We start from the raw sequence: 16,865 nt of genomic DNA on the forward strand, positions 1-16,865 counted from the left end.
AATGGGCATTTGGCACATGCCTAGACTACCTAGATGGTGGCATCAGCCACGTGGTAGGTACTGGAGACTCACTTCTGGAAGACCGGAGGATAGGATATTCTGTGTTGGCCCATCCCATGCTTGGCTTTTTTCCATCCGCTGTGTAGGTGGAAAGATCTGTCTTTAAGACAGACTGAGTCAGTAACTTGCTCCTTTTTCCTGCATTTAAGTCTGAGGGTGGAAATGACTTCTTCACTCAAGGCCCATGAGAGTATGCAGCAAAGTGGGGGAGGACCCGAGGGCCACCTCATTCCCTCCCTTCCCTCCCAGGCCATGTGCCCAATGAGAAATGGTCCTGGGATTTTAGCTTTTTCTTTCATTATTTTCCATTCTAGGTGCAGGGAGTGGAGTCTCTGATCCAGCTCAGGAGTACAAGTCTCCAAGATACAGGAGTCCAGAAATTCAGGCCTGGTATTACAGCAAATCTAGCAGTGAAGCCCTGAGGAACAAATAAATGTCCTGGCTTTGGAATTGAACACAGTGGGATTAATGATCTTTAAGAACTGAGCTAACACTATGAGCTTAATCCCCTTCCTCTTCCCCAGAACTGAGGTTGTATGTGGGGGGATTGTGCCCCTTAAGTATTGTGGGGGGTGGGAAACTGTTTGAAATGGAAGGCATGGCTAAATGTTTATTTTTGCTATATCTTAGAAGTAAATATCCCTGTGTAAAAGAGAATCCATTGTTTAGTCATTAAATGGAATTAGGGTACCAGCCACTGGGGCCCTGAGAATGAGGGAGATTGCTTGTAAAGGCCCAAGCAAGTAGCTAGGAAGAGCAATTCCTCCAGCCCTTTAGGGTAGCAGAGAATCCTTGGGGTGGAAGTGGGGGAGGACAGGAAGTAAAGTGGAACAGTCCTAGCCCTGAGAGAGTGGGGCTGGAGTCAAACATTGTAATTCAAGTAACTGCGGTCTTTCTTGTCTGTGGTCTACTTGCCACCTCCCAAAGAAGTCTCTGATTTTCCATCTCTGCTCTTTATTTGGGTGTGGGGGGGGCAATGAGGGTTAAGTGACTTGCCCAGGGTCACATAGCTAGTAAGTGTCAAGTGTCTGAGGCTGGATTTGAACTCAGGTCCTCCTGGATCCAGGGCCAGTGCTTTATCCACTGTGCCACCTAACTGCCCCCAATCTCTGCTCTTTTATTCACTGTTCCATATACTGAGGATGCTTTCTCTACTATCTCCATGTATTGAAAGTAAGTAGAGGGTGATCTTATAAGCACCAGGGCTGTGCCCCACATTCTGATGTGGGTGGGGGCCACTTCCTGCCCCTAAACCCCTCTCAGCTCCAGCCGCCCAAATGCTGGCTCATTCCCTTTCTCCTGAAGGGTCACTGTTTTGTTTTTGTTTTTGTTTTTTTTGCAAGGCAATGAGGGTTAAGTGACTTGCCCAGGGTCACACAGCTAGTAAGCGTCAAGCGTCTGAGGTAAAATTTGAACTCAGGTCCTCTTGATTCCAGGGCCGGTGCTTTATCTACTGTGCCACCCAGCTGCCCCAAAGGTCACTGTTAAGGGATTCCTGCTCCCAGTAAAGAAGGGCAGTCTGCTTGATCAGATTCAACACCTAAGATTTACTAAGTGAAAAATGATACACTCCCTACCTTCAAGTAGCTTTCATTGTATTGGGGAGGACAGAACAGGTACATAATGAGAAGTACACACCCTCAAGGCTGAAGGTGATGGGAGGGAAGGGAGGCTCAGACAAAATGCTCTAGGAAAATGTATGGAGGGAGAAATAATTTTTACCTGCTAAGAGTAACAGGTACGTCATCTCATGGGCCCCATGTACTCAACCCTCCACCCCCAAAACTGCTAGAGACAATTAGTTGGCACAGAGCATTTGGCTTGCAGTCAGGAAGACCTGAGCTCAAATCCAGCCTTTAACTAGTTGTGTGACCTTGGCCAGGTCACTTAAAATCTGTCTGCCTTGGTTTTCCCAACTATAAAATGGAGATAATAACAGCATCTACCTCACAGGGTTGCTGTGAGAATCAAATGAGATAGTATTTGCCTGCCACATAGTAGGACCTACCTTCCTTCCTTCCTTCCTTCCTTCCTTCCTTCCTTCCTTCCTTCCTTCCTTCCTTCCTTCCTTCCTTCCTTCCTTCCTTCCTTCCTTCCTTCCTTCCTTCCTTCCTTCCTCCCTTCCTCCCTTCCTCTCTCCCTTCCTTCCTTCTCTCTCCTCTCTCTTGCTTTTCCTTTCCCTCCCTCTCATCCTTCTCATTTTTTCCATATCTCTCTTTTCCTCTGGCCCCTCTCTGTCCATCCATCTGTCTGTCTCTCCTTCACCCTTTTTTCCCCAACCCCCTTCCCCCTCCCACCTGTGGTTTCACTGATATACGGAATACATGTTAAAGAAACTCCCACTTCCAAAGCTGATTTGCATCTCCTCTGCAATTTCTAGTCTTCAAGCCTTTCCTACAGCACTAGAAATGACTTATTCTAAATCCCAGCTCCAATATGTGCCCAAGGCAGGACTTTAGCCAGAGGGAGAAGAACTATCTATTACTCTACCTCTCTAACTACAGTAGTAGTAGCAAAAGCAAAATGCCCCAGGGCCAAGGGTCATATAAATAAGTCAAAAGGCTTGTGCTGACTTCCACAAACCTATTTCAACTCAGTAGGAAAGGACCATTTTAATTAACATTTTCTGCTTTGCCTTAGTTTCTCCTGGCCTCAAACTGATAATGCTCTGACACTGTTAAGAAAGAAAATAGATTTTTAAAAAAAGCAAAGGCATCTATAGCAAGGGAAGGTTTCAAATTTGGGCTCACCCCCAACAGGACAATTCAGTCCCAGCTGCTGGAGGTCTCCAGACTTTGGCACAGGCCTCTCCTTTTTCCTCCCCCTAGAAAATATTAATAGCTATGGGCCTGATGAGTGCGGTTTTTAATAGAATCCAATTCCATTCCATTTAGAGTGGGGGAATATTCTTCTCGCTGACTCGGTATTTTGAGACTGGTCATGCCTGATGGACCAAATGCATTTTCTCTTCCTCTGCTGCCTGTCCTGTGTTTGGGCATGAGTATGGGTTTCAGGGAAGGCTGCCTCAGCTAAATCAAAGTTACCCTTCAGACCCCATTGTCATTCTTGAGTCTACAGCACTCAAGGACGTTTTTAAGAAGGAGAGGGAGGGCAGGGGACAGGGAAATGTAAGCTGATCCCTAGAATGAGTGATATTGTCAAGGGGGGAAAATGCAAGTTGATAACCTGGAATAAGTTGTGTCTTTAGTGTCTGAGAGGAAAAACAACACACTCATGGGATCCAGGCAACCTACATGAGGTGACACAGTGGACAGAGCTCTAGACTTAGTCAGGAATGACCTGAGTTTGAATCCTGCCTCAGGTGCTTACTATCTGTCTGACCCTGAACATATTAATTTACCTCTCTCATACGCTTTTCTCATCTGCAAAATAGGGGTAATAATAACAACTTAAATTACAGGGGTATGATGAGGATCAAAGGAGGTAGCACGCGAAAGCATTTTAAAGCAACTCTCTCCTTTCTTCTCCTTTCTTTCTCCTTGCCTCCTCTTCTCTCCATCTCCTCCTCTCCCCTTCTTCTCTTCTCCCCTTCCCTTTTCTGCTCTCCTCCCCTCCTCTACATTCGCCTCTCTTCTCTTTTCTTCTCCTCTCACCTTCCCCTCCCCCTCCTTCCCTTTCTCTTCTCCTTTCTCTTTTCCTCTTTACCCCTCCTCTCGTCTCCTCTCGTCTCCTCTCGTCTCCTCTCCTCTCCTCTCGTCTCCTCTCGTCTCCTCTCGTCTCCTCTCGTCTCCTCTCGTCTCCTCTCCTCTCCTCTCCTCTCCTCTCCTCTCCTCTCCTCTCCTCTCCTCTCCTCTCCTCTCCTCTCCTCTCCTCTCCTCTCCTCTCCTCTCCTCTCCTCTCCTCTCCTCTCCTCTCCTCTCCTCTCCTCTCTTCTACCTTTCACTTCTCATGGGAGGGAGAGAGGTGGTGACTCATAACTGGCAGCAGATAAATGTACTGCCTAGGTCAGCCTACAACCGCTGGTACCAGGTTCTCTCTGAACACAGATGACCAAACAGCAATCCCGAGAGACAGACTGTGAGCGGCTACAACAGAAGTTCTGTAGCTTCTTGCTCCCACAGCCCATCTTAGAGAAGTTGGCTTCCCACAAGACAATGTGCCTAAGCCGTGCCCTGGCTTAGCAGAGGACAGGAACCTGGAAGGAGTAGTTCCGATAATGCAGAGATGCAGAGAGAATGTGAAAGGGCTGGGGAACAACCCCACCGAGTAACAATTGACTTCTGCTGACCCAGAGAGCTAGAGCGCCTTCTCCCACTAGGGGGCACCATCTTCTGCACTCAATCCTGGGGTAACAGCCTCTAAAAAGAGTGGTCCAGATCTTTTACATCATCTCTTGCTCTTTACATCCTCTCCCCAGAGGCCTAGGGAAAAATCACTTACAGTTTAGGCTTGCCTCATGTCTAGAGTATCCCCAAAATGGAACAGAAAGACACTCGATGATGTAGGACAGTTATTTATTTCTTCTACACAAGAGAAATGCTTAAAACACAAAAGACTGACAAGCACATATTAACAAAAAAGACTTAAAACATGAAATATTAATCCACAACTACTATTATACTTTCTCTGGAAGTTGATACTGATTCCAAAGTCCTGCAGGTCTTAGCTTATGTGTCTCCAGAAGCGTTCAGCAAGCCTGGCTCCATGCAATATGTATGTTTGCATGTGTGCGCGTGCATTTGTGTTTGTGGAAAGGAGAAGTAGGGAGGATTATTCCCATTATAATACTGAGAGGATAATATATATATATATATATATACACACACACACACACACACAAATCAATCAATAAGCATTTATTAACTGTCTACTTTGGGCTCGTTGCTGAAGATAAAAAGAACTGGTCTGAGAAAAGTGTCATTCAGAGACTGTTGTATACCTGGTACATTATGACAGGGTGACCCATCTTGTTAAAATTAATATTAAACATGTATTATTCAGGGGCAGCTAGGTGCCACAGTGGATGGAGTGCTGTCCTTGGAGTCAGGAGGACCTGAGTTCAAATGCGGCCTCAGACACTTGATACTTACTAGGTGTATGACCCTGGACAAGTCACTTAACCCCAATTTCCCTGCCCCCCAAAATGTATTATTCAAAATTCACCAAATAAAATAAGCGTAAAAGAAATTTAAATAATTAATATTTTAATGATTTTAGGGAGGTAAATTTGTAGCATTTTTACTTCTAATGTTTAATTAAAGTTTAAAACTGCACTTTGACTTTTGGGATACCCTATATTATTTCAGATTTGTAAAGCATTTTCTTCACAAACAACCCCATGGAGTAGATAGTATAAAGTCTTATTATCTCCATTTCATAGAAGAAACAAAGAAGTCAAATTACTAAAAGTGTCTGATGTGGGAAACAAACTCATTTGTCTTTTGGGCCGGGAGTTAGGAAGACATTAGTTCAAATCTGGTCTTAGTCACTTACTAGCTTACCCACTCACATCCATGCGCTCTCTGTTGGTTGACAAATTACTCTTCATTCTAGATTGCTTCTTCTCTTATCCCTTCCACCTAGTTTTCCATGTTGACAACAATTCATCTCTTGGCATCCCCTATGAGGCTGGCTACTCCTGAATACCCAGGTTGGTCCAGGAGGAGGAGTTAGCAAGTTGACCTGCCTCTTGGTCTCTGTTGTCAATATTCCCGGGCCAGAAAAGCTCTTTTTCCTTCAAGGGGCTGTTCCTAAGGAAGCCTCTGAAGGGAACATGGGGTTCCTACAGAGCCTTTCAGAAATTCCAGCCCTTCTCCACCCAATTCCCAGCAGACAGCTGTAACTAGGAATTCCCTCTGTCACCATCACTCACTCGGCTTGTAAGATCCCCTTGTGATTATTGTTTGTTGATGACAAAAATGTATTTGGTACAGGAGAACAAAACCATTGTACAAGACTTCTTACAGTTAGATGGTCTTAATGGGCAGATTGCCAAAATTGGATGTAAGACATGAGTTAAGATCTGAACTCAGATACCTATTAGCTATGTGACCATGGACAGGTCACTTGATCTCTGTTTGCTTCAGTTTCCTTATATGTAGAATGAGGGTGATAATAGCCTACCTCTCAGGGTTGTTGTGAGCATAAAATATTTGTAGTGCTTTGCAAACCTTAACACACTTTGTAAATTCCATTATTATTCTTTTCTTATTTTTGGTGGGGCAATGAGGGTTAAGTGACTTGCCCAAGGTCACACAGCTAGTAAGTGTCTAGTGTCTGAGGCTGGATTTGAACTCAGGTCCTCCTGAATCCAGGGCCGGTGCTTTATCCACTGTGCCACCTAGCTGCTCCCCCCATTATTATTATTCTTAATTATTGCATCAGGGTGATTCCTTGGAAGATATAACACTGCTCTTTCTTTAAAGTTCATTTCATCCTGTCCAAATACTTGCTACCACCACAGATGAACCTTCAGATGATTCTCCTTCTTCCCCATTTAGGTACAATGCCCATATTGGTCTTCTTTTCATTGCACCCTGACAATATTACCATAATAATTTTTAAAAGGAAATTATATCGGCAGCTAGGTGGCGCAGTGGATAAAATGCCGGCCCTGGATTCAGGAGGACCTGAGTTCAAATCCAGCTTCAAACACTTGACACTTACTAGCTGTGTGACCCTGGGTAAGTCACTTAACCCTCATTGTCACCCCCCCCTCCCAAAAGGAAATTATATCAGAGATCTCTCCAAATATCCTGGCTTCCTAGTTTCTCAGCATCCTAATTAGCCATGATTTCTGCTTCCAGTCCATCTCAACCATGTACAGCAATGGTCAGCATCTCTTAGACACAATCCTCATTCCCTCATCCCTCTTCCATCACCTCCAACTCAAATGAATTTTCATCAGGTACTGGAATTCCTAGTTACAAATGTGAGCTGATGGGGCAGCTAAGTGGCGCAGTGGATAGAGCACTGGCCCTGGATTCAGAAGGACCTGAGTTCAAATCTGGCCTCAGACACTTAACGTGTACTAGCTGTGTGACCTTGGGTAAGTCACTTAACCCCAATTACCTCACCAAACCCCCCCCCCAAAAAAAAACAAAAACAACTGTGAGCTGAAGACTGGAAGCAGGGGGGCTAGAGCTTCTGACAGGCACTGTAGAATCCCAGGTACCCCTCAGAAAGTTGGACTGACCACCCTCTGAAGAAAAAAAGAGACTTTCTGGCCCAGCAATAGTGCCTCAAACTTCCAACTCCTCTTCTTCCCCAAGAAAGTACACAACAAAGACTACCAAGTCACTCCCACTCTGGGCCAGACTAGCAAGATAGATGGTAGGAAGATGTGCCTATCAATGCTGTTCCTGAATAAAGACTGAAAGAAAAATGAGTGGTGAGAATGGGGCCAGGACATTATCTTTGATCTTGGCTAAGGGCCAGTACATTCCTCTGAACGGGAAGAGTTTAGGGGTAGCTTTCCTGGTGGGGATTTCTGCCTGTCAGGCTAGGGGGAGGGATTTCTTCCTCCTTTTGTCCCATGATATGTAACTAGGAAACACATCTGACTATTGTGAAATCTGGTAGAGGCCTTTTCTAGAGCAATTGGTAGGACAAGGATGGGGAGAGACATGAAATCAGTACAAATGAAGAACACGCCTAGGGAATAAACTCACAGCTAGGATGCTCATCTAGTAGCTTCTTGTTTGTTGTTGTTTATCCTTCATTCTCGAAGAGGACCAATGACATCAGGAGGCTGATGTCTTGACTTGCAAGTGAATTGGATTTAAGTGAGGCAGGACTATACAGAGTCCACAGCCTCACTCTCTCCTCCAGAGTCCTTGGAGTCCAGTGGCAAGACATGTCAGGATGACTAGAGATGGCCCAGGATGCAGTGGGAGACCTTGACCTCTTATCCTCATTGCTTTTCTCTTGCCCCCTCACCATGTTGAATTCACCCAACCCCAATGTCATAGATACCAGAGCAAATATTGTCATATGAATTATGCCTTGGATCAATGGTGGTGTCACTCTCTAAATTTTAGCACCCTGAGAAAAGTCTCATTTACCTCACCCCAGTTACAACTGGTCAGTGATGAGATTTGAATCTAAGTCTCTCCTGACCTGAGTTCCTACGGTGGAGCTGATCTGTCTATGTAAATGGTGTATCAAAAAACATCAGAGGGAAGTTATGCAGTACTAGGTGGGCTCAACTTACCCACCCAATTTTTGTTCTCTTTTTTCCCCTCCCAAACTTAGGGAGTCATTAATAAAGTATAGACACAGTTCCATAGTTTGCAGATGGTAATGAATGAATGGAAGCTGAAATGAGGACAGAGAGACATAGGGTTAGCTTCCAGTATTAGGTAGGTTTAGACTTTAGACTGTGATAGAGGACTTTACAATGGGGAACATGGTCAGGGGATAATAGATTTAGCTGCGAATGATATTTGGGGTAAATTTTGTTTGGATCATCTCCAGGCCAGTACCAATGGTGCTGGGATACTAAGCAGGAATTTATTGTAATTGTTTGTCCTTCATTATTTTGTTGTTGTTGTTGTTGTGGAGCAATGAGGGTTAAGTGACTTGCCCAGGGTCACACAGCTAGTAAGTGTCAAGTATCTGAGGCTACATTTGAACTCAGGTCCTCCTGAATCCAGGGCCAGTGCTTTATCCACTGCACCACCTAGCTGCCTCCATTTGTCCTTCATTTTTGAAGAGGATCAATGACATCAGAAGGGTGATGTCTTGACTTGTGAGTGAATTGGATTTAAGTGAGGCAGCTTTGCCTCACTCCTCGAGAGTCATCAATGTCCAGTGGCAAGACAAAAGCCAAGATGACTGGTGATGGTCTGGATGCAATGGATGACCTTTCTAAGTTAAGGTTTTTCCCAGGCCTCAGTTTGTCTGAGGCCATGCCCATTCGACGACTAAGAGCCAGGTAAGAACGGAGACAAAAGATGGACCAATTTGCCATCACAAAAAGAGCAATCTGGGAGTGGAAGACCCTCAAAGTCTCTGTCCAGAACAGAAAAAAAACCCATTGATATTCACACTCATTCTAGACATGGAAGCTTAAACAATGAGCCACAGAGGCTTGGGCTGGGGGCTGCTATTGGCCCCAATCACTCTGGCTTTCAAGCAGGAATTTGGAGCCATTTGAGAGGCAGTGAGATATGGGTAGTGGGAGGAGCACTGAACCATGAGTTGAAGGACTTAAGCTCTTGTTTCAGCTCCATTCCTTTGTAATATGTGACTCTAAATTTCATCACTTGGCCAAGTATTGTATGTAAACACTCAAATACCCAAACAATCTGTGGTCTCAACAATTTGGGTAATTGGTTCAATTTCCATATAGGTTGAAACCCATCCATAACTGTCCATCCTGGGTTCTTCTTGCCCATGCCCTCACATAAATTCTCAGCAGTGGATCTGCCTGAAGTGCTCAGAAACCTTTTTTTTTTTATATCAAGTGTATGGAACACATGGTCTGCCCCATTATTGTACCTTATCCTCACCAGATGCCCAGTACATCTTCCTTTTTTATCCTACATTTCCTTGATGACATATTTTAGTCCTGTTCTTCAATGTTACCCATTGGTTCTATCTCACAGCCTGCTTACAACTTGTCTATAAAATAGAGTTAATCATGCTGCTTTTCCTACCTCCCAAGTTGTTTCAAAAGTCATATAAATGCACGTGAAAGTCCCTTGAGAACTCTACTGTCTTGTATAAAGGTAATAACATGCAAATAATATCATGACTAATATCTCTCTGACTTGATTCTAACCTCTTTCCCTCTTCTGCTATTCACCTTGGGCCAGGAGCTGGCATCTCTGGGGATTCTAAAGATTGCTATCTTTCTCCCCAAACCAAAAATGATTAAAAACTTCATACTATTACCTTATTTTGGTGACACAGAATAGCTTTAAATGGAATAGGGGCACTGAATATGCAAGCCCATATGACAGCCCTCCCTCTCTGGGCTCCATCCCCCCACTCTATCCTACCCCCTCCAAAAGAAATAATTACTACTTGGATCCCAAGTTTTTTTTTTTTGTGGTTGGGCGGGTGGGACTAACAGAGAAGGGAAGAGGTAGAGAGAAGGGAGAGAGGAGAGAAGGGAAAAAGGCCAGAAGAGAGGGACAAGTCACCAACATCATTCCATCTGCTACTGGAGTTGTCTCAAAGATGCTTTCAGTGAGTCTATAGATGAATTTGCATCCCAAACACTTTAATTCAATTACAAAAAAAAATCAATCATTTAATCTACTTGCACAATAGTAGGCTGAACATTAAACATAAAAGCACAACAGTAGTAAGATAGTATGACTTGTACTAGGACTGATTCTCTCTGTACTCCATTGAACATAGAGATGAAATCATCATCATCATCCATCATCATCATCAATAAGATCCATAATTATTGGCTCAGATGTTCCATAGTAGAGCATGAATTATTAGCAAGGCACTTTACCAGCTTAACAGAAAGCATCACATATCTATTACCAGCAGATGAGAACACCAATGACTCCATCAAATATAAGTGAATTACACTTCTAAGTACGATATAAAAAGCATTTACAGTATCATGAAGAAAAAGCTATAAACGCATAAGGAAACAACATATCGGCTGAGCTAAAATGTGTGCCAAAAAGTCCTAGGATTGTAAAAAGAAACTTATTAGTGATTTGGTCATCGTTGACCTAACCACATGAAAGTGCTATTAACATTTATACTGCCTTTTGCTGATAGATATTTTTAGAACACATAATTTACAGGTCAAAAACCTCTAAAAATACTTTTTAGAACAAGCAGACATCACTTTGCTGAGTAAAGGCTGATAACAGGTAAATGCTATTGGATCTACTGAATGGAACGTAAAGTGATTTACCATCAGATGGAATCTATGGAACACCTAATATCTAAATAGAATAAAAAGGTACTTCATGGATGACATTTGTGTCAATTCAGTCAACAATGTCACCGAGGAAGCATCAAACAAATGGCTGTTGGGGTAGAGTGGGGGGGGGGAGGGGCAGTGGAGAGATTTATGATAGCAATTCAGAATGAGAACATTGCTGCCAGAAATTACAGAATGGTTATCCTATAGAAGCTTAGACTTAGTGATCAGTGTAAATAATACAAGGAAATGGTATAGAAACTATGCTACACATACTATTTAGACTGTAAAAATGTAGCACCTACTGAATACTTAGCAAGGCTTGACCTGGTGGCTAGAATGATGCATCAGAAGCTTACCCAGTCTTTTGTGGCTTGGTAGATGACAAATCCTCATACTACAAATATAGGACACCTCCTCCCCCCCCCCAATCTTGGAGATCTAAGCCAATAAACTGTTGAAACAGTTTTCACAGACCAAACTGTTGCCCACAATCACACGGACATAACAGTGATCCATACACACTTAAGACCAATTTTTAACAATAGATCAATCTACATGGGACAACATGCTTTCAAAATTTAGAAATGGAGCAGAGGAGATAAAATTCATGTGGAGTTGGAATGGGATACATATCTTCACCTTCATCTTGTCTGCTACTGGAGTTGTCTCAAAGATACTTTCAGTGAGCCCATAGAAAATAAGCTTACGTTCCAATATTTTTATTCAATTACAAATAACAAGTATTTTATCCACTTGTGCAAGACTTCACAAAACATTAGATTTAAAAATACAGTAGCAGGCTAGTGGCTTGTCCCAGGACCCTTTCTATCTGAATTCTACCCAAAAAGATGAGAATGAGATTATTACTAGTAGTAGTAGTAGTAATAATAATGATACCTGGCATTTATGTAAAGCTTTAAGATTTGCAAAGCACTTCATGTATATTGTCTCAGTTGATCCTCACAACAGCCGCATGAGTTAAGTACTATAGGTATTATTATCCCCATTTTCTTTTTTTTTTAATCTCCATTTTTCAAATGAAGAAACTGAGGTTTGGAGAAGTTGAATGATTTACCCATGATCACACAGCTAGTGAGTTTCAGAGATCTAACTATGAATTTTTGTGTCTGGGGCAAGTGGAGGTAGCTTCCAGAAGAGGACAAGAAGCATGCTCTGGGGATACGCTATTTCAACTCTTTAAATTTCAGCCCCCTGGAAAAAGTCCCAGTCACCCTGCCTTAGTTATAACTTTGGGAGGCAATGAGATTTAAATCCAGCTCTCTCCTGACTCCAAATCCTGAATTCTTGCCACTGCATCAAATTGCCTGGATCAGTTGCGAAGCTTGGCAATCCCACTGTCCCATGGGCTTCAATTTGCCCGAACTCTTTTGCTACATAACTGCAATGTGGTGAGAATGACTGATTGTTGACAATAACTCCACACCCTAAGAAGCGTGCTGGATCTCAGATCAAGTGGATTAGATTCCTGTCTCTGCTATTCACTGCCTGTGTCCTTGGACAAATCACTTAGACTATCTGGGCCTTGGTGTCCTCGTCTCCTAAATAGATTAGATTGGTTGGATTAGATTGACTCATCCAAGTGTCTTCCAACTCCAAGTCTATGATACTATAAAGACAGGGATCATGCTTCTTGTGTCAGCAAGTACTCATTCAGAACTTAATCTACTGTGTTCCTGCACACACAACCCCAATTGATCATGTTTCGAATGGACATTGAGTGATGGAAAGAAGTATCAGGAGAAAGAAGTCAGGAGAATTGGGCTCTAATTAGGTTTTGTGCTGAGCTAGCTGTGACTTTAGACAAGTCCACCGTGTCCGAGTTTCTCTTGTAAAATGAGGCAGCGAGATTAAGATGATCTCTGAGGTCACTTTGGGGCCTAACATTTTATGACCCTTCAACATGCCCAGCACATGGGCTGGAGCTCTTTCTACTTGTTCCTTTCAGGTGATTCACATGTATTCTGTGGCTGGACCATGTGTCCTAATGCACTTCAAAGGGAGGGGGAGGAGGCGAGCTAAGCCATCACCTGAATCTTGATAGATTTTTTTCCAATGATAGGTGGTGGTCTTCTTAGTTAATACCAGTGGGCAAGTATAGAGGATTCTCACCCCTGAGAGCAATCCAGGCATTTGCTCAGAGACCATATTGCATTTTGCCCTTTGTGTACATGGGAATTAGATGAGGAAATGGCAGCAGGCCAGTCCCTCTCTTAGTAGAAGGCTGGTGTCTTGCGATTTTGCTTTGTTTTTGTTTTTGTTTTGCTTTTTTTTAGGTTGTCCAACAGGATAGGGAGTGGGAAGAGGAAGCACTGGGGTATAATGGAAAGAGACTGGGCCTCAAATCAGAAGGAATCAATCAACAGCCATTTATTAAATACTTCTTGGCTAAGTGCTTTGGAATCAAAGAAAAAGCTGGCTCTGACATGTATTAGCTATGTGAACCCCCCCACCTTCACCTCTTAGTATCCTCTGTTTTGTTGTTGTTGTTGTTCAATTGTTTCAGTTGAGTCCGACTCTTTGTGACCCCATTTGGGGTTTTCTTGGCAAAGACACTGGAGTGGTTTGCCATTTCCTTCTCCAGCTCATTTTACAGATGAGGAAACTGAGGCAAACAGAGTTAAGCAACTTGCTTAGGGTCACATAGCTAGTAAGTGTCAGAGAATGGATTTGAACTCATGAAGATGAGTCTTCCTGACTCCAGGCTCAGCAGTTGCCCCTCTTAGAATCTTGGCCTTCTTCAGAACTCAGCCCAAATACCACCTCCTCCTAAATGAGGTCTGTCCAGATTCCCTCAACTGCTGGTGCCTCTCCTATTGAAATTTCCTTGCATTTGATGATAGGAAAAGCTTTATGTGTGTCTCTGTAACCCCAACAGCTTGGGACATAATAAACACTTTGCAAATGCTTACTGATTGATTTACCTTGACGGTCCTCAGTTTTCTCATCTGTAAAATGGAGATAACAGTTCTTGCACTACCTACCTTGCAGGATCTTTGTGAGGAAAGTGGTTTTTAAATTGTAAAGTGCAATATAGTCATGAACTACTGTGAAGCTTGAGCTAAGGAAAATGAAAGATGAGACTCACTCTCCATGCCTTTGTTCTCAATGTCTAGATCCTGACTTAATGCAACGGTTCTCAAAGTATGTTCCATGGACCCATGACAGTTTCAGGGAGTCCTTGAGGTCACAATTATTTTCATAACAATACTAAGATGTTATTTGCCTACTAAAATATTACACCCGTTTCCAAGTACATATCTGTGTGAGGCTAGATTTCCTTCAAAAACTTCAACCAAAACAACCTATCACAATAGATTAAATGCAAAAGTCAATATGAAAATGAAGCAGTTTTCTATTAAGTCAGACATTAAAGATATTTGCAACAACATGTAATATGATGCTACTCTTCTCAATTAATGTTTTTGTTTTGGAAAATAGTATTTTTCATAAAAATTGTCATTTATGTTAATGTATAAAGGGCTTGTGACTACTTTTAATGAATAAATATTTAAAAATTTTATCTATTCTTATTCTAATGTAGTAATTAATGATAGTTATAACCCACATAAACAAAAGTCCTTTGGGGTCTTCAATGATTTTTAAGAAGGTAAAGGTGTCTTGAGACCAAAATGTTTGAGAACTGATGGGCTAATAATAAGGATGATCTGGGAAGACAGAACTACTCTCAGTGTCACTGGAAAAGCATATCATGTAGCAGGTTTTACTAAATGCTTGTCCTGGAGCTGGGTGGGATCAATAATATAATGGAATCTAAGATGTGGGATCCAAAAAGATTTCAGCAGGTTAGAATGTTGGGCTGAAGCAAAGATGAAATTTAATAAGGGTAAGTGTAACATCCTGACATTGGGTTCAGAAAAACCAACTGCACAAGAACAAGGTAAGGAAGATAAGCCTAGAAAGCGATCCACGTGACAAAAGACCTAGCAATTTTTAGTAGACTACAAGTGCTGTAGAAGTCAGCAGTGTGCTTTGGCTGCCGGAAAAGCTAACATGATCCTAGGGCTTGATGTCCTGATGTGGGGAGGAAGAATGTCATTGTGGCTCAGTCTTGCTCAAAACACATCTGGAATAGGGAGCCCAGCTCTGAATAACCTATTTTAAGAAAAGCAGGGTCAAAACGCAGGATGCCTCCAGGAGGGCAACCATGATACCCAATGATGAGGACACTTAGAAACCCTGCTAGTGGATGTTTAGCCTCGAGAGGACAAAACTTAGTGGTGGACATTGAGGGGTTATCATGTGAGAGACAGATTTAATTTGCTTTGTGTGGCCCAGGATCAAGGGCCGAAGTTGCAAGGAGACAGATTTTGTCTCAGATTAAAAGAAAACTTCCTAATAATTCTATCTATTCAAAAATTAACTCATCACTCAACTGAAGCTTTCTACCCAACCTCGACTAGGTCATACTTAGGTTAAGGAAGGGAAGAATTCAAGCTCCTTGAGGACAGGGACTATTTTTATTCTGTCTTTGTGCCCCCAGCACCTAAAACAGTCCTAGAACATAGTAGGTGCTTTATTAAATGCTTGTTGGATTGGAGTGCGAGTACGCATGCTGGGGGTAGACACTTCTGCAAAGGTACAATACAAAGGACAAGCAACTCCACAGGGCACTAAGCGAATGGTCAGCTGCTCTGAAGGTTATCCAATACTATGTGAGTACATCTCTGACTCAGTGTATGGGGTGAGGGGCAGGGAAAAATGGTTGGGGTGGGGCTATTTCAAGAAGAAATGACAGGAATTACCACCTATTAATTTCTTTTTATTTGCACTTAATTAGTCCATAGTTTTATCCCCTGATTTATACAAAGCTTTTCCAGCTTTTGCATCACTACCCTCCTCCCATTGGAGAGCCTACCCTTCCCTCACCCCTTTTCTCACCCTAACTTGCCCATACCTGCTTCTTTCTGCCATCAAAGTTGCTATATGGGAACAGGACATGAGTTCACTGAGCCGGCGTTTAGTGGGGCCTTCAGTGACAGGTGAGCTTGGAACAGAATCCTAGAGCCCCAAAGGGAGATTTGGGGCTGGGGGTACACAGAATGCAACAGGAGCCGAGAACAGGAGTGTGGGAGTGGGAGGGAAATGAGTACACACATCTACATCCCTCTAGGAGGGGGTTGGGGTCTCCAGCTCTTTCTGTGTCTGTCTCCTAGATATGTCTCTTAGGGCTGGGGAGGGATGGCTTAGTCCAGCAGGGAAGTGATTAGAAGAGACAAGTTTACAGACTCAAGGTTTTGCCTTTAAGATGAATCGCCTTCCAGGCATGATGCAGGCAGTGGAAACCACCAGCTAAGCCTTTTCTACTCTGACACAGACCTTCTCCTCAGGATTCTTCTCATCAAGGGAGCAGGGCTTTGACCATTTCCTGGCAACTGGCCAGGTTCTAAGCTGGCTTCTCTTGCTCTCTCTTTCTCTCTCTCTCTTCATACTGGGAACAGACAAGGAATTAAGGGGGCTTTCGAAGGAAGATAGGAGAGGTACAGGGAAGGGACAAAACCCAGGAAGGGGAAATCCACCTGCTGGGCCCCTGGAAGCACAATGTCCACCATGGGTCCATCTCTGAAGGAAGCTTCCTGGTTACAAGGCTTCTTTCTCTCTCTGGGAACATCTGCTGAGTTTCATCTCTGTCAGTTGGATATACCGTATCACATTGGTATCTGTAGGAAAAGGAGAGACACATGTGAGCTAATACCAGAGAAGGGAACATTGTTGGCCTTTTCCCAGGCCCAAACAAACTAGGCCTATACAAAGTGGACAGGCTAGAACCAAGCAGTTCAGCTGATCCAATACTTTCCACTAATTAGTCTGTGACCATCTGGCTAATGTTTTGTCAAGGGAGCCAGAAGGCTTTTTTTCTGAACTGGGGCCTGATGTACTTGGCCGTAGACCTAGGTGAAGACTC

The 16,865-nt window shown here is 43.2% G+C and overlaps 1 protein-coding gene and 1 pseudogene across 1 annotated transcript in view; both read right to left on the reverse strand.

Annotated features, from left to right (window-relative positions):
* Positions 1-16,512, reverse strand: part of LOC122738633 — a 46,668-nt pseudogene extending 30,156 nt beyond the window's left edge.
* TTC9 (tetratricopeptide repeat domain 9) overlaps positions 11,951-16,865 on the reverse strand; it is a 56,072-nt gene continuing 51,157 nt past the window's right edge. Inside the window, exon 3 of the mRNA XM_043983648.1 lies at positions 11,951-16,620. Within this exon, the coding sequence (XP_043839583.1) occupies positions 16,541-16,620 (80 nt within the window). The 3' untranslated portion in view covers positions 11,951-16,540. The remainder of the gene's footprint in view (positions 16,621-16,865) is intronic.

Source organism: Dromiciops gliroides, chromosome 2 (genome assembly GCF_019393635.1).
Source record: "Dromiciops gliroides isolate mDroGli1 chromosome 2, mDroGli1.pri, whole genome shotgun sequence".
In the NCBI taxonomy this organism is placed as follows: domain Eukaryota; kingdom Metazoa; phylum Chordata; class Mammalia; order Microbiotheria; family Microbiotheriidae; genus Dromiciops; species Dromiciops gliroides.